The following is a 20,918-nucleotide window of genomic DNA, read 5'->3' as shown; positions in this document are numbered from 1 at the left end:
TGGTCCTTGCTCCAGAAGTAGTAAGGGTGAAGTCTGCTATTCACGACGATGTCGTCCACAGCGTAACCCAGCAGTCTTGTAGCGATTCTTGCATGAGCTTCATCTCTGTCAATTCTATAGTATCTAGACAGTTTCTCTTCATTACAGAAGAGAAAATCACGAATGCTGGCGTGGCTAAATTGGACAGTGGTTGAATGTTTATTGTGAGCGAAAATCTGGTAGATCTACCACCCTCAGCTCTTCGCTGTCGGCAGAAGCCCCATCAGCATCAACAGAAGCTTCATCCTCATCCTCTCCGTACTCTTTGACTTTTCTCTCACTGAATCCGCTTTGAAGAGTCTCGGCCGTTTTGCCATCAGCCCTAATCAGAGTCACTAAGGACCCAAATGTCGTTCGTAGGTCAGTCTCAAAGTCTGGCCAGTCATTCCAGTCAATAGGATCAACCTGAGAGTCACTGCTATCAATTTTTCGAAGAATCATCTGAATCGTTGTCCCCATCATTAGACCTGGGCATGGTGCTCATCGCTGTCTGAAGCTCTCCCAAAGTGAGAGGACGTTCCGCACAAGCGATCCAAGATAGCATTTCTTGAAAATACTCCTGCGGAATATCAGGGTCTTGGGTAACCCGATCAATGGCGTGTCCAACCATCTCTAGTAAGTCATTGGGAGCGGTATGTAAGGCATGAATGATATCCGACTTTTTTTTTGAACGTGATTTCAGCCAGGACCAATTTTACCCATTGGAACATTCCATTTGCGCCTTCTTCTAAAGCTTGCACGATTGTCTGTTTAAGATCGCTCTTATCTTTCCGACTGAGTCGTCTGCTCCTTATAATGTGCACTTTGTCCACTTCTTGCTTGATGTACCGCCGAATGTCATTCAAGTCTCGGTAAGTCGACACATCAGTATGATCTGTATACAAACTGCTCCGACTCCGCACATCTAATAATGTCCATCTGCAATTCAGGGCGCCCGATCACAGCCAACTGCACTCGTAGCTTTTGCTCATAATCTCGAGGCTGTTCGAGGTCGTGTAGCAGTCTGATGAGAGTATCGCGCTCCACTCTAGGAGCCTCGTCCAACCCGTCTATCACGATAAATGCTGACGTGCCGCTTTCTGAAGAAGCAAAATATTTTAAAAATATACCTTTCCAAAAGTTGGCTGTATTCCTGGAACTTTGAGGAGAGCTCCTTCCCATGTCGAGCAGAAATTGTCGAAATAAATAATCATTTTGAGCAACTTGTAGTGCTATACTTCTCATGATATTTCCAACAGATGTCGAGTCTTGATTATTCTCCTTGATGAAACAAGAAATTCCCATTCCCAGGAATATCGAAATATTGGTCCCAATTCTATGGGAGGGGAATCTTATACCGATTACCCATGGGAGAATCCCATCCCAACGGTCAGCCTAATTACCCCGCTGCATCCCTGCGTCTTAGCCGGGCAAATAATCGGAGGGCTAAAGAAGTTTATTAGTTAGTATACAATAAAGACTGTTGAGAGCACAGCCCAGCACTATAACAAGCCTGTGCGCCTTCGAACACCACGCTGCTGGAGGCCAAATCGAAGGATGGGAAACTCATTACATATCCTATCATGACGTGAGCAGGAAGAATTAAGGGATAAGTATAGCATCGCTCCAGCTTACCGTCCTCTGTATCTCTCTCTATGTACGCTGCCCAGTTTCGAGGTGTAATTTCTCACGGCTTTTCGTGTTCTTTTCCTTGTGACTACTGCTCATCAACAAAGTAGGCTATTTATGACTGCAATCCAATACATATATATCATCGAGGTCAAGCGGATCAGATTGCTCAGCTTCGGATCACTGAGCATGCCCGTGAGCTTATGTAAGGCTCACTGATCTGATCAGCGCGGTCAGGAATGTGCTCAGTTTTACTCAGTGATTAAAAGCGGCGACGGGGTGAGCAGGTAGAAGGTGGCTACTATGAGTATGTATATGCTATACTCATCACCACCTCTGGAAACCTAAGACCCTCCTCTACACAATTTTGTTACCTAATCTTCACTCTACTTGTAGGCGCTATTGACTCAGACCAACTAACTTTTCATTAATCACTAGCCTTCTCCCAGAGTCAACAGGAAGTTTGAACTGAGGCTATCATCGGCGACCCATGTTTGACTCACTTTCAATCATGACTCACCCCAATTGACCTATGAGAATTTGACGTTTGGCAACTGATTATTTCCTCTATATAACTGGTAATAAGGTGAGGACACCGGATCATAAACTCTGGTCTATTTTCACCGCATAATAAAGAATTGGAAGGGGGTCACTACCACAACAATGTCACAACCACCGACCATACAATCAACGCTTGCACAGGACAAGAATGTAACCTATATCGATACCATACAAGCATACGATCAATGGGCCGATGTAAGTCAACTGCTCGAATCAATATCCTGAACCAGATTACCGACTTATCAAACAGGTCTACGACACAGATGGCAACTTCCTCCAGGCCCTCGACACAATTGAGATGATGTCTCTGCTTCCCAATTTCTGGACTCAAGTGAAGGATCGAGCAGAAAAGACAGGTCGTCCAGACTGTAAACTGGTTGACCTGGGGTGTGGTACAGGCAGAAATACATTGCAACTCCTCGATATCGTTTCTCAAGATACGCAAAAAGAAAAGATTCACATCATCGGCGTCGACGCCTCAAACGGCATGCTAGATGTGGCCCGACAAAGAATCAATGATTTCCAGAGCCCAACAACGAGCATAGAAGTGAAATTAGCACCATTCGACCTCCTCGCTGCTCAATCTCCAATAAACACCCAAGCCCGCGAACTTCTGCAAAATGCAGATGGAATTATCTCAACCCTCGTCCTTGAGCACATCCCCTTGGACATCTACTTCTCGACGGCAGCATCAATTCTCCGTCCAGGGGCATATTTTTTGGTTACGAACATGCATGCTGATATGGGTCGATTGAGTCAAGCCGGCTTTGTGGATTCCGTTACCGGTAAGAAAGTTCGTCCATCGAGGAGTTATGCGCATGATGCTGGGGATATTTTGGTGGAGGCTGCGAGGGCCGGATTTGAGGTTCTTTCGTTGCCGTCTACTGTGAATACATCGACTGGTTCTGAGATCGAGGGTGTGCTGGAGAGGAAAGTAACACAGGATATGGTTGAGATGCTTGGACCGAGGTCGAAAAAGTATGTCGGTGTTACTGTCTGGTTGGGTGTATGTTTTAGAAAAGTCTGAAGGTGAAACTAGGTGCGAGAAAAGGGTGTCTTGTCTTGTCCATTATAGTATGAGTGTTGTACATATATTCTACATGTCTATTGTGTATTCAAGATCTCAAATCAATGCCAAAGAACGCCGTATGAAGCTTTCCCCCCCCCTCCCCCCGCGTTCTTCCATGCTCTCCTGTCAAGCAAAATACTGTTGCAGCAGAACTCTGCGATGTCGTAAAAGGTTGTCGTATTTCGAAAGAGAATGCGCTAGTTGGTTATATTTCCATCCCATACTTTCATCTAGTATGAGATGCGTGTATGCAAAGACATTAGCATCAAATAGTCCGGGTTGGATGCGATTAAAGAAGTAGTCGTTGTCACCGAGCAGAACAGAGAGTGCTTCAAAGGCGTTATCTGCGTCGGCTTCTAGAACATTGACGTCGATATAATCCGAGTATTTGAGTAATTCGTCCCTTGCGGCTTGTTGTAGTTGAACGGCTAGGGCTGTTTGGACAGCTGAAGATGAGGTGGCGGGATTTATGTATCGTTTTCGAGCCACTTGGTTGAAATTAAGGGCATTAAGATATAACTGATGGAGCTGTAAGATACAAAATTAGTGGCTAGATCTGGTAAAATAACGTAAGGTCAACTCACCCATGCATTGCGTATTCGATGGTCAATCAATGATGCATAAACATCGAATCGTATATTGAGCTGTTGCTCTTCCTCGCAATGCACTTGCTCAATGGCCCATTTCTGTAACTTATTTGAAGGAATTGGAGATTTCGTGCCAGATGGTAGGGCTGCATAGAGGAAAGGTAGGGCACCAGTTGGAGAAGCGTGGTTGTTTGAAGGGATAAGGTCAAAGTCTATACCGACGAATTTCAGATAGGCCTGTCGCAAATCAGTCAGCCTTGTCCGACCACCCAAAAGTTCCAACGGTATATAATGTATAAACACACACCTGCCACCTGAGACATTGGGGATTGAACGACGGTGCCCCTTTAGCCGCCTGTTTGGGATCGATAAAAACGAACAGTCTATTCCGCTCAGGGCTCCCGCTGGTGTGCACATTTCCTGGAATGCCTTCAGCTTCGTATGTTGTTAAAGGAAACTTGTCGAATATCCGCTTCACTGGCGCAGGTACGCCGAATAGCTTTTTCGGTGGTACTGCATTGGAAGATGTTGGCCGAGGAGGCTCAGCTTCATGCTCGGTTCCAACCGGCGAAGCAGCGTCCGCACGGGTTTCTGAGGTCATAGGTGTAGCAGTAACTCGTATAAGTTTCTTATAGGTATGTCCAAGATGATTTTCACAAAACCTGGTTGGCCGCTCCAACGTGGAGGAGAATGATCAATAAATCTGTATGCTGGCAGCTGGCAATATCTAGATATAGCTCTGACCGCCTCCGTCCATTCACCACTCAGCAAGCCGGGAGCTTCACGGACTCCTATTGGACAATGATGCGGCTCCGATCACGTTCTCTTGGCATTTTCGAGTCTCAACCGGCGGTTATCCCGCTTTCGGAACAATGAATCCGTTGCTTTTGTCGCTCCGGTTCTTGCTTCCTCACTGTTCAGTCACTGATTTGATGCTTTTCTAACTTCGAGATTGCATGGATACTGCCGGTCTGATTCTTCATTCATTCATTTTTTCATATCCAGCCTTGGTGGCTAGTCAAGCACTTTGCGACCGTGGTGCGGGGGTCTACGGCGTTAGTCATTTTTTTCGGCCCCAATCGATGCGACTCGTTAATAACATGAGTTTCATGTATCTCACGGCTTGGTGGAACTGAAAAAAAGAAAGAAAAATAGCTGGTATTTGCATGAAATAAGCACTGACTGGTCTCAATCATGCCTCTGGACGAAGAAGGCGCCAAATGGTCGTGGTAGGTGCCCTGGGTTTCCCCGGGAAATGGTTGCGTGATGTTCTGTTCTAATATGCGGTGACCAGTGAGCCATGTATGCGTGGACATCGCTCGTCAAAATGTCAACACTTCGACCGTCTCATGATGAAAGTCCCCAAAGCTGGGCGACCATTGGCGAAGTGTCCACATCCTAAAGGGACGTGTAGTTGTGAGAAGGTATATGCGTTTATGGTCCGGATACCTAAAGGTGTGTATTCGCAGATCTATTATTCCGTGTGATTTGTCATACTGACTGACTGTATACAGGCTCGACTTGCTTGTGTAGACCGTTATATCAAGTTCCGGCTAGTTCTGCGACAGAAACACCGTCAGTCCCAGCGACTCCCCGTCCGCCGTCACTACCTCCTGATCCTACTTCGTCTATATCAAAGACAGCAGCTGCAGGTCGTGTTCAGAAGCACACGCGCAAACAAAGCACATTCCAAAACCCGTCGGATAATATTATCAAGGCCCTGGATTCAGAACTTATGCAAGCGGAGCGTAAGAATGACTTTGGAATATCGGAGCAGCCGCCTACGCTAGATCGCTCTTCAGCCTATACACCTGTCTCTGGGAATTCACACACGCCGTCTTACAACCCGAGCCAAAAATTACCAGAAAAGGTTGCCGCGGAGAGCAAACCCGGTGGATGTTGTTCTGCTAAAATAGAGCCTGTTACTCCAGCACCGGAACCACAACGATCCTGTTGCGGGGACAATGCGACGTCCCGGGAAGAGAAGGAACAATTTCCAAGTATTTCCAAAAATCCTTCAACCCCGGCGTGGAACGAGTCATTCTACAGTTCCCAAAATTTGGCCTGGAATACTCAACTACCGAATACCGATTTTACCTCTCAGAACAATACCTATACAACCACGAACCTAACACGGCCATATTACGCAAATCAGCCACAATCAACTCAGCCTGCTATACCTCGAACGTTCCAGAATTTGGATGCACATTACCAGCTCAATATAAGTGGCCCGCCTATGCATCAATTCTATTTGAACACTGCCACATACCCTTTCAACATGTCACTCCCGTTTGTCAATGACAGCAATCACGATTGCTCGTGCGGCGATAGTTGTCAATGTCTGGGATGTGCTAGCCATCCATTCAACGAAACAACACGCCATCACGTGCAAGAAATGGGATATATGATGACCGTAAAAGAGGACGAAGAGAAGTCTGGTACTTCAAGTCCCTTTGCAGGGCTGAACAGTCCACCAGCCATGCCATCCAATATTCCAGCAAATTACAACCTTCCGATACCATTAAATACACAGCCGTCATTTACAGACGACAATACTTTACCTTCAACTTTCGACAACACTATCAATTCACCCACCTTCGCCCCAAATCAGTTCATGCAGCCCTCCGAGTATTATACGCTCGAGTATCCTGTTGGCTTGAATCTCTGCTCAGACATAACAGGGACCTGCCAGTGTGGTAATGACTGCAATTGTGTGGGATGCATCACGCACAGCGGTCACGACGGAGTTGTCCTGGACTCAATGCCACCAGAAAGTCAACCGATGACCAGTAAGCCTACTCCACAGCAGCGGTTTCAGGACTACTACAACCAGGGCTCCGACATACCGCGTTCAATGGACCGGTATTCTCCATCTGCTTTGAGTCCACCGGTTGTCGAGACGCCGCTCGTATAAAAATTGATCTGCATGCATGTTCAGCCCTGAATGATTTTATGACGAACCAAGGATACCCCTACTATAAACTAGATGGCTACAAGGAATTGCCTTTGATGCATGATTACTGTTTTCGAGAAGAACCAATAACTTGACCAAAATTGACAATTACAATAGCCCCTCTCATACGTAACAAAAATTGGAAATAGGCATGTATTGACAAAAGAGATAACAGCGTACTTCGCCAGAGATCGAGCTTGTGATATAAACGGATTTCCCATTCTCACGTCGCTATACATATATGGTACATGAACAGTTTGAAAAAAGCACACTAGTCTATTGTTCAGTAACTTGCAAGAGTAAAAAGTTAATGCAAATAACCTTGCAGCAAAAGCTTCAACTCGTAGAACTTTGGCCATGTAGAAAGCAGGGAAAACACAAGAATGGTGGTTGATTGTTTGATTTGCGGTAAGACGTTATGATAGTTCTAGATCAGAGGACATAATTTTGATAAGGGTTTTCGACGACCGGGTATAATCTCACGACCTAGATTGATGCACAGCACTGGTGACAGGGCCATCGCCTCGCCGGAAAGCAGCTGATGAAAATAATGACCTGGTTAGCAAATCACGCAAAACTAGACGAAAACCGCACTTCCAAACTGTACAAGGATGTATACATACAATCGGCTTCCTCATATGCGCGACCAGCGCCAAAACCGAGACCGACCCAGGCTGGCCAGGCTCTCCGCTTGAAGAGAAGAACTGAGAGAACAACACCGAATCCGAGGCCGATAGAAGAGCGGACGATCAAAGACGAGATGGCGCGGTCCCACTATTTGAATCACAAGAAGGCCGGGTTAGTTGGAATAATCCAATTCCAAGGTTGAATGTTGAAGCAATTGGACAGGAAAAGGAAGCATCCTATCCTCCATAGCTGGTTGTCCGGTCTCACTTACCTTCTCATTAAGGAGAGCCTCGCTCACGGGCTTGGTTGAGCGCGCAACCGGGACTGTCGGCTTGGATTCGTTTGCTTCGGCCATTGCGACGGGGATCTCTGTTGAAAGTCAGCTATAACAGTCAATTTTAATTATGTCATGCATAGAGTACTGGCATATGGAAAGAAGTATGTACGGAAATCCGACGTTGAGGAATTGCTGGGTTCAATGTTGTTGCATGTACGTAGTTTGAGCTCCCCTTGGCGGGTTTCTGGTCGGAAAAACTAGGCTCGGCTTTGCTGTCGTCATTTTCCGTGATGGGATTGGCTGGTCGCCCGATAGCACGGGAGCTATTAACGCTAGCTCTAATATAGTATAGACCGTTATTTTTTTGTCGTTGATCCATATCGATAGGAAAGGAATGATGGACAATTTATTTCTTTGGATAGCCTTATCGACAGCCTTTTGTTCATTACGGCGGCGATCTGATCTGGTGCTGCTGCCATGGCTTGGAGCAATGATGTAAGTCTTGTTCTTCGTTAATTAGGTTTGGAATTGATTCATTCTAATAAGTTGTTCAACATTTCAGACTGCCGTTCCGTCGCAGGAAGCGCTGTTAAAACTAGAGAAAAGTACAGAGGACAGCGACAGACAACTAGCTGCGGCAGCACAGATCTTGAAGATAGACCTGTCCGATATCACTTCTCAATTACCTGAACCTAGTACATTCGAATCAACAACTCGACCGGCTCCGAAGGAAGAATGGGTGTTAAGATGGTTGCTCAAGAGACTCAAAACCTCGACCTATCGAGTACATCCTCAGTCTTATATTCTTTTACAAAAGCTCCTACTGCGAATATCACGAAGAGCAATTGCATCGACGTTTGTGGAATACAAGTTTGCGCAACTATTAAAAAACATCGTGGACGATCTGAATAACGCCGTCTTCATGTCGTTCCCGGAGGGTATAATCAGGACGTCTTCTGACTCCGAGACTAGTGAGACTCTTGAAGGATCTCCCGTTCGGTCGAAGAAACGCAAGAGAGGAAATGAAAATGCCGATGTGGACAATGATATTGTTATGCACGATGCAGCCTATGGAGAGCCACAATCGGAACGCGCAATTCTTGCCTACAATCAGTTTTCGGATGCTTTTTATATTCTTATGGGCCTAGTGAATGGTCAGAATAACCGAGGAAATGTGTCACAGTTCCATTTGCAGCAATCGTTACGACTGGATCCTGCAGTTGGCGCTGAGATTTTGGGGAAGTTGATTAGGCTGTCCGCGGCCATGATCGTTGAATATACAAAGGAGAAACGAAGTAACCTGCTACGACACTTGCTCAAGACTACTACTGCATATTTTGCTATGTGGGATCTCAGAAAGTCGGGCGTCAATGGTATCGACAAGCGTTCTATCAATGTGAGTATCTCCCAACTATGTGGGACGGCGTATACTAATCCTTTGCCAGACTGCATTTTCAGAATCTTGCTTCTTGGAATCACTGAGGCTTTATCGCATTGTACTCTCGTCTGGAGCGGACAGTGAAGATGCTCGTTTCATTACACACTCTATTGAAAAACTCATTGCTCTTCATGTCGTCGTCCCCGCACGCAGCTTGTTTATGGAGAGAGGTGGATCTGGAATAGACTACTCGAAAGGTGAAGATCCTGACTGGAGCGCCGTCCAGCCAGTGACGGCAACCTTCAAACCTCTCTTTGAAGACCGCTCTCCAGTGAATATACATTGCAATAGCAATGGCAATGGCTCCGTGGACCAGAACTCCTGCGTCTTTCCTGCAACATGGAAATCAGCTGAACTCATTCCGACTTTCTACGATATTGTTTCGAGGTCTGTGCCCAGAGACTCGTTTCGTCGCCAAAACACAGAAGCATCATGGCTTGAGACAGTCTTCGTGGCACTGGCAGAGCTGGCTTATTCGAGCACTCAAAAATTCAGCGGTAACACTGTCGGATTCATACCACTATTGGAGCAACTCTTCATTGTTGTCCGTGCTCGGAAAATAAAACTATCTTTGCATACCCTCCTCACTCATGCTTCTTATACCGGACTTCTGAAAGGAGAAGAAGATCCTAAACACGTAAGCTGGAGTCTGACAACATTATTGATCGATCTTGGTGCCGATATCTTTTTACCTAATTCAGGGTTCAAAGACTCAGGTCGTCTTTTAGACGCCTTATTTCAGTCACTTCATCATATTCGAAGTGACATGAGTAATAAGGAAACCTATGAGCTTGTCAAAAATGAGGTGGTCATACCTTTGATTCGAGCCTTTGCTACTGCCAGAGATCTTCCAACTTTCGCCGGGTTTTGGTATGAGCAGCTGCGTTGGATCGAGACTGCGCGGAAGACTGGTGATAAGCACTTCCAAAAGTCGACATATTCAGTGTGGGAAGACGACAATGTTCTCATTGTCTATCAAGACACACTGAAGAGTACGCTGAGCGACACATTTTTGAAGTCACAAATCGAGAATGCGATTTCGACTGTGGTTGCAGAATCAGGATATATTTCAGGCTCACCAGATTCCTATGCCTATTTCGTCATCCTTGAAGCCGGTACTCGCATATGGGGGCACAACGGGCTTCCCGGTTTGCGCATTGACCTGGTGACCAATCTGATAGAGGGACTACACAAGACTCTATCGAGTCGTAAGGGGGATAGGCAGTGGCTTTGGCGTATGTGGAGAGTTGCCAGGAACCTCATGCCAATAGGCCTCAAGAGCACATTCAAGATTCCGAATGAGCTTGCAGACAAATTCAGACGTGAAGCTTTGGTTGTGGCAAACTTCTCAACGGGGCCAACGAAGCTCAGATCCGGGTGGAATGGCCACAGAGAGAGTTTCGAAGCTTGTCGTTTTCTGTTGACGGCAAGCAAGGATTTGTATCCTAAGGCTTCGTCCGAACAAAAAGACATTCTCCATGTCATCATTAAATGTCTTACCGGTTCGTTCGATTCCATCATAGAGGCTAAGCTGGAGGGATGGAATGGCCGTTATCAAGATATTGATGGGCTACCTCAGCAGGCGACTGCTATCATTGAGTGCTTACTACAGCATCCGGATCTATTATCTGAACTTGGGTATGAAGACTTGAAATGCTTCGTCAAGTTCTTTTGGGACCTTACTTCTACTATCGATCAAGACTGGAGTCAACACCAAGTACCTGAAATTACCGAATGTGTCTCGTTCAAGCAGTTATGGCGTGTTTTCCTATCCTATGAATACCTCAGAGACAGCCCATCATTGGCCTTGGGAGTGGCTCGTGCCCTTTGTGAACTGTTCATGAAGATTATAGAAAGCAAAAAGCCGCAGCCAGTGGTCCTACGGTATCTACCGGCCATCATTCAGGACTTACCAGGTATACCAGTTCGTTTCGGAGAGGTGCCTCTATTTAAAGACACAGTTGAAGCTCTCGTGACGAAAGTCGACTGCCCTGCGGAGCTCGTTCCGTTTATGGTATCCTTGATAGACGGATGGTGCCACGAATCGCAACGGGTTGGGCCAAAGATACTAGAATGGATTACGTCGGACATTCCTCTGCAAAATTCGTGGACGGATATGCGGACAATCGAGTCATTTCGATCGCTGGTTCGTACAGTGTTTGAGTGCGAATACAAAGCCTGCAAGTCTCTTGCAGACACTGGCAAATTCTTGAAGCGTTACTATAAACTCACGACTTCCCTGGCTGCATCAGCTCCCACACAACTAGGGCTAAGTGTCGATGGCAAAGACCAACCGTCAACGCTTATACCTGTCTTTGTGGCAACAAGCTTGCGCTTGCTGTTGGAACATAAGGTTGAACTACCCGAGCCGAAACAATTGGTCAACATAGCTCGTCAACGTGACAAGGTTTTTGATTTATTAAGGAGTCGTCTTGACAGTTGCTCCGGAATGTTACAACGGAAATCGCATATCAAAGCGCCTATTTTACTTGCGACGACGCACCAGATGTTGGAAGACTTTGACGGTATTGCAGTCGAGCGGAGTATGAAAATTGACAAGTTCATGACGGGGGTTGAAGAAGATAGTTTGGACATGGATGGCTGTATAAAGGCTCTTACCCAACGGTGGAGGATTGCTCGAGCAGCCTCTAGTAACGATTTTGATTTCAATGATTCGTCATTACTGAAGGGTGTTGGTCTCTACAGAATGCATGCCTCGGAACAGACATATCTTACCAGAGAGTTAGCTAAAAAGTTGAAATTGATAAGCAATCGGGAGCGCATCGAGGTGATCCACGATTTGAGAACCACTGGATTCGAAGGTTCGGAGGGAGCTAGTCGACTGCTGATCGGTGGACTAGCCGTGTCAGTACTTTCTGAGATCACAGAGAAAGACAGTGCTGAAGCGCGAGAAGTATCGTCTCTATGCACTGCTGCCACGGAGGTTCTGCAGAATAGCATTGAAGAGATCGATCGCTTTTCTTTGGCGGCGGAGTGTGTCGACATTATTCTTCGCTTACATCCGCGAGGAGTGACCCAGTTCAACATTGATAACTGTCTTACCGCAGTTACCACGACAATGTCGAAAATCCATTCCATGCGCGAGACCGACAACCCTATCTCGATCAAGAGTATTAGTACAATCTATACACGTCTCTGTCGTATACTGGGCACTGTTGTGGGACTTTATCGACAGCAGCTCGGCGGACGATTCCACCTTTTGATCCCGGCACTACAGAGTCTTCTCAAAGCACTGTTCGCTCCGAAACAGAAGCGCGGTAAAAAGACTGGACTAAACCTCGGTATCCCTCATGCCGTACAATTCACACGTCTGCTCACGTCTCTCTGCGATCCTACCGTATCAGCAGTATCGCGACCAAGCCGCCCTGCCGGTAACAGTAGTAGCAACAGCTTAGTTGACCAAACCAAAAAGGCCAAGATGATTGCGGGTCAACATCTACGTATCCTCATTGAAAGCTATGCACAGAACACGCTGGATGCGCCGCTCCAGCCGGATATCAAAACGGCATTAGCTCCGGGATTGTATGCGATATTGGACGCAATGCCGGCGGAGAGTAAACGGGGACTGAACGCCGCGATGGATATTTCGTCTCGAGCAATTTTCAAGACGTTGCACGAGGAGTACGTTAGGTTTGGCAAGTGGAATAGCAAGGGATGATTGCCGACATGGTCCTAGTTGATAGCTGATAAATTCCGAATCAAGTGATAACTCGGCAAGGAAGACTCTTTCGCAGAATGCCTGCAGTAACCCTAATCCGGAACCGGACTAGGGCCACGTGCTCAGCACTTTTTAACCACGCAAGTATTCAGCCGTTTGACCTGAAATCTCCAGATAGGCAAAACTTTAATGCATGGAGAGGATGAAGTCAAGATAAGCAAAAAAAAGAAAAGAAAAGAAAAAAAGGCAAAAACCAAATCTGGAGTATGGGTGGACTTAAGCATCGGCACATACGGCATACTAAATAATGGGGAATTACTCGATCAGATCGAGTCAGCGAGGTAAGCTTATCTCGGGTTGCTATCTCTGTTATCAGCGAGATTTACTGGAGAAGGTTAGCCTAGGAGCACAGAGGGCGGGAACGGGGTCCACCACTGATCCTACATTGTGGAGTACAATATGTATACTCCGTACAGGGCGTGGCTGTTGACATATGATGATGGACTCGTCTACAGTAGAATACTCTATATAGCTATGTAGTATGTATATGTCGGGAGTTTAGAGAGTACCTAGGACCTAGGTATTGAGATCGTCTGGCTGGTTGCAGATGATCAATAACCGCACAAGAAAAGCGCAGGACAAGATCTACATCCAACGTCGTTAATGATATCCCCAGAATTAGAGTAATGTGGTGCATCGGCCAATCACATGACCCACAGAGACATCTTATCACCCACGCCATCATGACCACTCACCATCTTATCTATGCCTGGCACACTCGTTCTCTTATCGCTTCTTTTTTGTTTTAGTATTCCTCCACGCGAAATGTATATCCAGTCTAGTTCTAGATTAGAATGGATACGATTAGAATACACTATTCTGGGTTCTATGGACCCTTTTTCTTTCCTTGTTTTTTCCCTCTTTTCTCGGCTCCGACATGGTCAGGTTGTGCCTATATCTAGACCCATGCCCACCCACGATATTTTTCTGAAATCCAATGGGTCGGAGGTTTTTGTTCTATTTATTGTCTTGTTGATTTCTTCACTCGTCTTACAATACTTCTCTGAGGCCATTGAGGGTTGTAATCCAAGCCTTCTTCTTCCTCTCTTATTTCCTATTTGACCTCTGTCTGGAGCCTGGATTCTTATGCCCATCATGTCTGTCCGTCGCTTCGTGAATAAGTTGGCGGTCGACAGCGAGCCTGGTTTAACCAATGCTCAGCTGATGTTGACAAATGACGATTTGCGACCGGGTATTTACCTCTCTTTCCTCTTTTATATCTCACGAAATTATTCGCTAACGTGGTGGATTATAGTCCCGCCCGAACGCAGAAAATGGGACTGGTGGAATTTCGTCGCTTTCTGGATTGCTGATTCCGCCAATATCGTATGTTTCTTTCCTATAAGTTTCGATAATGACAGCAAAACTGATCGGGATAGAACACATGGATGATTGCCTCGTCCTTTATCCAGAACCAAACAAACCCGAGTCTCGTGGCTTTATCCTGGTGGCAGGCTTGGATTTGCGTTTGGATCGGTTACTCCATCTCCGCCATCCTGATCGTTGCTACTGGTCGCATTGGTGCTCAATATCATATCTCGTTCCCTGTGGCCTCGAGAGCCTCGTTCGGCATTTGGGGTTCGTTATGGCCGATTTTTAATCGTGCTGCGATGGCTGTACGTTTGTTCTGAACGATCTGGCGATTTGGACGTTATCTAATACCAGTGTTTAGTGTGTGTGGTATGGTGTTCAGGCATGGATTGGAGGTACTTTTTTTTCTTCTTCTTCTTCTTCTTCTTCTTCTTCTTATATTCTCTGGACGAGTCTAATAGACTACAGGTCAATGCGTCACTGTCATGATTGAAGCTATCTGGCCTAGCTACGCCAGAATCCCCGACCACCTGCAGGGTTCTGGCACCACTACCAAAGACTTTGTCAGTTTCTTCCTCTTCTGGCTCTGCAGTTTGCCCGCCATCTGGTTCCCAGTTCACCAGATTCGTCATTTGTTCACGATCAAGTCAATTTACACCCCGATTGCTATGATTGCGTTCTTCGCCTGGGCCATTCACCGTGCGCATGGCATCGGCCCTATTATTCACCAGCCCACTGCCTTACATGGAAGTGCGCTCGCCTGGGCCATTGTGAAGGGCATCATGTCCTCTATTGCCAACTTTGCCACTTTGATTGTCAACGACCCCGATTTCTCCCGTTTCTCCAAGAAAAAGACGAGTTCATTATGGTCTCAACTGTTTGCCATCCCTATTGGATTCGCAATCACATCTTTCATCGGAATTATTGCCTCGTCTTCGTCGACCGTCATCTACGGCGAAACTATCTGGAGTCCACTTACTTTACTGCAAAGATTCCTCGAGGGAGCCAGCTCCGGTGAACGTTTTGGCATCTTTGTCATCGCTCTCGGATTCGCACTCGCCCAACTCGGAACGAATATTGCAGCCAACTCCGTCTCTGCCGGTACTGACATGACCGCGCTTCTCCCCCGATTCATCAACATTCGTCGCGGAGGCTACATCTGTGCCGCCGTCGGCTTGGCCATGTGTCCCTGGAAACTGTTGTCCACCTCAAACAACTTCACAACTTACTTATCTGCTTATACCGTGTTCCTCTCCTCAATCGCCGCGGTCATTATTACGGATTACTACTTTGTGCGCAAGGGATACCTTGAGCTCCGCGAGTTGTACAGTGCCCGTAAGCATTCGCCATATTACTTCACATTTGGATTTTCATGGCGGGGATTCTGCGCTTATATCTCCGGTATTTTGATCAACATTGTCGGCTTCGCAGGAGCTGTGGGCGCAAAAGTGCCTATTGGCGCACAGTACATTTACAACGTCAACTATTTCGCGGGATTCATTGTATCCGGTACCATTTACTATCTGCTATGCTGGGCCTTCCCCATCCCCGCCACAAGCGATACATGGAACGAGGTCGATGTGGATGTTGATCATCTCACGGTGGCATATGGACAGGAAGTGGGAACCGATGAGGAGTCGAGAAGTATCCCCGAAGAGGATACTCTAGCATATAACAAGAAGGATAAGAGTCAGGGCTACTCGACTTTTTGATTGACATGTCACGTTGTCGACAAATTTTTGTTCTAAATTTCTTTGTTGCTATGATTTAGATTGTTGTCACTCCCTTAGGCAGGGTTCGTTATGACTCATGCTTGTCATTAGATGAGGGATTTTCATACCCTGGTAGAAATAGTAAATAGGCATCAATCTATACATATATGATACTATCTCAAATTGGAGTCACAACACATGTTTGAAAGAGGTCGACTAAGCCCGAAAGAGTCGCCGATGAGATGGATGATGTCATTGGCCCATTTTGTTTACCCCAAAAAGTCTTTTGAGCCTCAAATTGTTCTGTGTTGTCAGGGTTTTCATCTGGATGCTGATAATTGCCTCATGAGCGTGTCTGCCTACGTTACTCGAGTAAGGTGAAGCAGGAGTATAAATGTTGGGCAGCTAGGTACCTCACTCGCTCTCTTCAACAATCGTTCTCGGCGGGGTCCAGGCAGCTTACAACGCTCATTCATTACAAATCGTTCACTCCAAGCTTCCCATCAAAAATCACCACTTAAACAAGAAAAAGATGTCTTCAACAAGCGCCCTCCCCCTGACCCTCAAATCAATCAGCTCAACCAAACTCGAAGAACTCTCCAAACAACGCGCCCTGTTCAACCAACGCAAATCCGAAATCCTAGAAGCCGCCAACTCCGTTCCCGAAAGCGACCTACGCCGCAAAGTCCAGATTTTACTGGAAGGCGTAACTCGTCTTGCTAGTCGTCCCGAAGACGCGTTTGATCGTGAAGATGAGTTGGATCGGCAGGATGGGAAGAAGAACATCATACCCTTCCCGCTAGCTGCTTCTACTCATTCATCAGACTGGAAACGGAGTAGAGATGTGAATATTCGACGATTCTTGTTTCAGAGTCATTACGACAAATCTATCTCCGATGAGGTTTTGCGTGGATGGATCAAGAGTATGGAGAGTGATTTGGAGTTTCTGTCGGTCAAGTATGAGCATGCGACTTTTTATAGTGATATGGTTACTGAGTGGCTCTCGAATTTTGATACAAAACCCAACGATGTAAAATTGCCAACTGTCGATGACGAGAAGGGCGATGCCAAATCTGATGAATCTGCGTTCGAGGAAGTAGGTCGCGCGGCAATGCATGAACAACGCGCTGTTTGGGAACAACTAGTCTTTTCGCCGGCGGATGTTGACTCTCAAAGTGTTGAGACCTATCTGGAGCGACTCTTTACAGGGACAAAGCTATCTCAACAGGCTCTTAGAAGACTCCGCGAGCGCATCATTACGTTCGGGTCGCAGTTTCGCTCCGAGGCAAAAGATTCTTTCAATATCGAGTTACTCAAAACTGTTAGTCGGTCGCTACTGGGCAGTGACTTTCTATCTCCGGAGAAAGTTATGATTTTGAAGGAATTCTTGAGAAATGACGAGGTTGCTCAGGAAGTGGCTGATGTGCTGAATTTACGGTTTGCTGCCCTGGATCGTTGGAACTGGTCGCCAGAAGGAGTCCCTGTTGAGATGCGTCGTCAGTTGAACGGAAAATATCGTGTGTTCATGGATGAGGATCTCATCGATGCGATACTCTTCCATTACATTGGTCTGAAGTGGTCAGTCGAGTTCCGTGAGGCATTTCTCCAATTCTTCGATTCGCGTGCATGGAAATCGAATGCGAAAACCATTCCAAAGGCGAAGATTGATCGGCGACAATATTTCACAGGCCAATCGACCACAAACGCTTCAGTTGATAATTTGCGCAGGAACATGTATAGGGGGAGTTATTTCATGAGTCAACTTCCTGGATCATTGGACGAAGGTAAGCGGGGCTATGATGACGATGACTTTGGTGATGACGAGAATACCAATACAATGCGGGCGTCCGCCATCGAGACAAAACATTCGCTGCTTCATTTGCTTATAACAGAGTCGATTATCCACAACCGACTGCGGGGCCAGTTTACTGTTATACGGTCTGACTTTAAATGGTTTGGACCCTCGCTTCCTCATGGGACCTTGCTAGCGGTTCTGAAATTCTTCGGTGTCCCTCAAGATTGGCTGGATTTCTTCAAGAAGTTCTTGGAATGTCCACTCAAGTTTGTTCAGGATGGACCACAACCTGCGGTGAGAATCCGGAAGCGAGGTATTCCGATCAGCCATACTTTGTCAGACGTATTTGGAGAGGCGATTCTCTTCTGCATGGACTACGCCGTCAACCAACATGCAGATGGTGCCTTTTTATACCGATTACACGACGATTTCTGGTTCTGGGGAGAAGAAAAGACATGCCGGAAAGCATGGAGGGCAATGACTGATTTCACCGCGGTGGCTGGATTGGAGTTCAACGAAGAGAAAACAGGAACTGCTCGGATCGGAAGAATGATCAACTCGCAAGGTCAGAAACAGCGGCAACGACATGATGAGGAAGCGGAAGATTCTTCGTCAAGCGAGGAGGATTTGAAAGAGGAAGATTCCGAGTCAGACACTGAAACGTTCTTAGACGACGCATTCGATCCGTTACCGCGAGGTGATGTCCGCTGGGGATTTCTGAGACTGGACCCAGAGCGAGGTCGCTTCCTCATTGACCAGGAGCAGGTTGACGCCCACATAGAAGAACTGCGACACCAACTTTCTGCATGCAAGAGTATCTTTGCATGGGTCCAGGCGTGGAACAGTTATTTTTCACGGTTCTTCAGCAACAATTTCGCCAAACCCTCATTCGCATTTGGTCGCGAGCATATTGATATGGCAATCAACACCTTGAGTCGTATTGAACGAGAAGTTTTTGCACACACTACCTCCACAGCTTCTGGAAACAACGGTGTGGTCGATCATTTGCGTCGAGTGATCCGAAACAGATTTGGTGTTGACGATCTGCCTGATGGATTCTTCTATTTCCCCATTGAACTCGGTGGTCTAGAACTTCATAACCCGTTCATCAGCCTTCTCGCTATGAGGGAGGGTATCACACAAATGCCCCAGAGAATCATTGAAGACGTCTACCTAGGGGAAGAACTTGATTATGAAATAGCAAAGAAAAAATGGCAAGTAGGAAATCTTGGTACAAGTACATATCGCAACAGCATATCCTGGAAGAGAGACGGCAGCGATCCCCCAGAATCATTCTATTCCTTCGAAGAACACACAGCCCATCTCGAAACAACCAGCCACAGGCTACGAGCCGCCTACGAAGAACTCCTCCGCGTCCCTGAAGAGATCGAAGTCGGTCAAAGCATAGACATCCGCAGCGGTCACATGCTTCCAGTCGAGAAGAAGAGAGGACGCTTCAACAGAGCAGAGTTGCGAAAATCGAAAGACCGCATCACCTCGATCTGGGACGATATGCTTCCGTATTGGAAATGGGTGGCTGAGGTTTATTCCGCAGGTATGGTGCAAAAGTATGGTGGTTTGTCGGCTGTTGATCGCGCTTTGATGCCGTTGGGGGTTGTGAAGGTGTTGAGACAGGGGAAGGTTCGATGGCAGGGTTAGTGTACATATAGATTTATGATTTATGAGTGACGAAATAGAACTGTAGGAATATATCCATTAATTCTGCTTAAATGATACTACTGAACATTTGATTTTGAAAAGTCTGTCAACAACCTTCGCATACGAGTCTTTTCCTCTTCACCACCAAAGATACTATCAACACCCCTCTCACAGAGAGCTATCAACTCCTCACGACCTAGTCCGAAATGCTCCGAAGCTAGTAAATATTCCTGCGAAACCGGACTACAGAAGAATCCCACATCATCGGTCTATTCGAGTACCCTTTAGCTGACAGGCCATCGTAAGCAGATGATGGGAAAAACTCACGCATAAAGCAATAGCACACTCCGTCCTTTTCCACCAATACCCAAAATGATGATCCTCAAACCCTCCACCATGAATCATCTTTGCATGTACGTTGCACGACATACACAACTCCAACGCAATCTTTTTCGCGGCAATCTTCTCCTTAATCTCGTCGGGTACATGGATTACATGACCTAACCGATCCGGTTCAAACGATAAAAGAGTCTCGAGTTCCTGAGATACATTCTCATTCGAGTATATGGTTTCCGCAAAATGGATTGTTGTGCCTAGATGATGTTCTTTTGCACGCTGAAAAGCGGAGCGAAATATTGAGACGGCCCCCTTTAGTGGGTTTCCGCAAAGGTCTATGCCGACTATGGTTGGGTTTGAGGGGTAAGCGATGTTGTTACGGTGGCGTATGGCGATGTTGACGACTTCTTCTGCTGAGGAAGTTGTGTCGTGACCTCGGTCGATAGAGAGGATTAGGTAGATTGACATTGTATCCATTGGTTTATTATCTTTCCGCTGCTCATGATCGAACTCGCGAATGCCCTTCAGAACAATATTGACATATTCATCTTTTGATATGAGTACATGACCATACTCATCACGAATTTCTCGAGGGGTAGTTCGTAATTCCAGGTATCGTACCCCATCAGCTCGGAAATCATTTAGCACGGACTTTGTCGTATAGAGTATAGTCTCAGCGTCATTGACGAGATTGTAGATTGACTTAGAGAATACATCGAAAAAACTGGAATTTACTGTCAAAAAGTTGCGTATCTCCCTGGGGAGTGCTGAACGAACATATCAAGTCCATAATTAATCTTTCCAGGTGGCATAAGTACCCATGGATCCTCAACTGCAAAACTTGGGTCTTGAGCTTTTTTGCAAAGCCATATTTCATGGAGGCATTGTCGCGTTATGCTACCGCTTAGATGGGCATGGAGCTATTCAATAGTCGTCAGAGAATGGAAACATCAATGTCGCGAGAAATGGATAGGCTGTGGACGATTGTAATGGTGGGATGAAGTTGTTCATACCTCTATCTTTGGTAGGCATTTTGTAAAGTCCTCGCTAACAGAAGATGATGCATTGCTCATTTTTGAAATTCAGATGACATATATATTTGATTTTTCCTGTATGGGGAGGTCAGTTGGGTTAAAATACACTGCGAACGCCAGAGAAGTAAGGTCGATTGTGATGGTGGGGTCATTTCCTTTTCCCTCGGCATGTC

General features: G+C 46.4%; 9 protein-coding genes across 9 annotated transcripts, besides 3 other annotated features; 5 read left to right on the top strand and 4 right to left on the bottom strand.

The window, feature by feature from the left end:
- Window positions 1-198: 198 nt before the first annotated feature.
- TSTA_087980 (uncharacterized protein) lies at window positions 199-649 on the bottom strand (the record flags this gene model as incomplete). Its single annotated transcript, XM_002478480.1, has 2 exons — window positions 199-457; window positions 507-649. 2 exons carry the CDS (start codon window positions 647-649, stop codon window positions 199-201), a joined length of 402 nt encoding a protein of 133 aa, XP_002478525.1.
- Window positions 650-2,310: 1,661 nt separating this feature from the next.
- Window positions 2,311-3,235, top strand: TSTA_087970 (uncharacterized protein; the record flags this gene model as incomplete). Its single annotated transcript, XM_002478479.1, has 2 exons — window positions 2,311-2,403; window positions 2,459-3,235. 2 exons carry the CDS (start codon window positions 2,311-2,313, stop codon window positions 3,233-3,235), a joined length of 870 nt encoding a protein of 289 aa, XP_002478524.1.
- Window positions 3,236-3,403: 168 nt separating this feature from the next.
- On the bottom strand, window positions 3,404-4,465 carry TSTA_087960 (mitochondrial outer membrane protein (Sam35), putative; the record flags this gene model as incomplete). The annotated part of the gene is made up of 3 exons (XM_002478478.1): window positions 3,404-3,805; window positions 3,862-4,101; window positions 4,172-4,465. 3 exons carry the CDS (start codon window positions 4,463-4,465, stop codon window positions 3,404-3,406), a joined length of 936 nt encoding a protein of 311 aa, XP_002478523.1.
- A 593-nt stretch (window positions 4,466-5,058) lies between these two features.
- Window positions 5,059-6,778, top strand: TSTA_087950 (copper-activated transcription factor GRISEA, putative; the record flags this gene model as incomplete). Its single annotated transcript, XM_002478477.1, has 3 exons — window positions 5,059-5,093; window positions 5,159-5,319; window positions 5,379-6,778. The coding sequence occupies 3 exons, from the start codon at window positions 5,059-5,061 to the stop codon at window positions 6,776-6,778; spliced, it is 1,596 nt and encodes a 531-aa protein (XP_002478522.1).
- A 518-nt stretch (window positions 6,779-7,296) lies between these two features.
- TSTA_087940 (DUF543 domain protein) lies at window positions 7,297-7,799 on the bottom strand (the record flags this gene model as incomplete). Its single annotated transcript, XM_002478476.1, has 3 exons — window positions 7,297-7,355; window positions 7,441-7,591; window positions 7,716-7,799. 3 exons carry the CDS (start codon window positions 7,797-7,799, stop codon window positions 7,297-7,299), a joined length of 294 nt encoding a protein of 97 aa, XP_002478521.1.
- Window positions 7,800-8,198: 399 nt separating this feature from the next.
- TSTA_087930 (uncharacterized protein) lies at window positions 8,199-12,838 on the top strand (the record flags this gene model as incomplete). Its single annotated transcript, XM_002478475.1, has 3 exons — window positions 8,199-8,216; window positions 8,284-9,117; window positions 9,167-12,838. The coding sequence occupies 3 exons, from the start codon at window positions 8,199-8,201 to the stop codon at window positions 12,836-12,838; spliced, it is 4,524 nt and encodes a 1,507-aa protein (XP_002478520.1).
- Window positions 12,839-13,048: 210 nt separating this feature from the next.
- Window positions 13,049-13,083: a microsatellite.
- Window positions 13,084-13,993: 910 nt separating this feature from the next.
- On the top strand, window positions 13,994-15,921 carry TSTA_087920 (uridine permease Fui1, putative; the record flags this gene model as incomplete). The annotated part of the gene is made up of 5 exons (XM_002478474.1): window positions 13,994-14,090; window positions 14,154-14,224; window positions 14,278-14,514; window positions 14,571-14,604; window positions 14,678-15,921. 5 exons carry the CDS (start codon window positions 13,994-13,996, stop codon window positions 15,919-15,921), a joined length of 1,683 nt encoding a protein of 560 aa, XP_002478519.1.
- Window positions 14,608-14,646: a microsatellite.
- A 532-nt stretch (window positions 15,922-16,453) lies between the features above and the next one.
- On the top strand, window positions 16,454-19,375 carry TSTA_087910 (uncharacterized protein; the record flags this gene model as incomplete). Its single annotated transcript, XM_002478473.1, has 2 exons — window positions 16,454-16,878; window positions 16,903-19,375. 2 exons carry the CDS (start codon window positions 16,454-16,456, stop codon window positions 19,373-19,375), a joined length of 2,898 nt encoding a protein of 965 aa, XP_002478518.1.
- Window positions 17,792-18,247: a mobile genetic element.
- Window positions 19,376-19,452: 77 nt separating the features above from the next.
- TSTA_087900 (adenosine deaminase, putative) lies at window positions 19,453-20,784 on the bottom strand (the record flags this gene model as incomplete). The annotated part of the gene is made up of 4 exons (XM_002478472.1): window positions 19,453-19,644; window positions 19,703-20,435; window positions 20,489-20,631; window positions 20,725-20,784. The coding sequence occupies 4 exons, from the start codon at window positions 20,782-20,784 to the stop codon at window positions 19,453-19,455; spliced, it is 1,128 nt and encodes a 375-aa protein (XP_002478517.1).
- Between the last annotated feature and the right edge of the window lie 134 nt (window positions 20,785-20,918).

The sequence above is a fragment of the Talaromyces stipitatus genome, genomic scaffold (assembly GCF_000003125.1).
Source record: "Talaromyces stipitatus ATCC 10500 scf_1105507295527 genomic scaffold, whole genome shotgun sequence".
NCBI classification, from domain to species: domain Eukaryota; kingdom Fungi; phylum Ascomycota; class Eurotiomycetes; order Eurotiales; family Trichocomaceae; genus Talaromyces; species Talaromyces stipitatus.
This window is presented reverse-complemented; position numbering and strand designations above follow the sequence as displayed.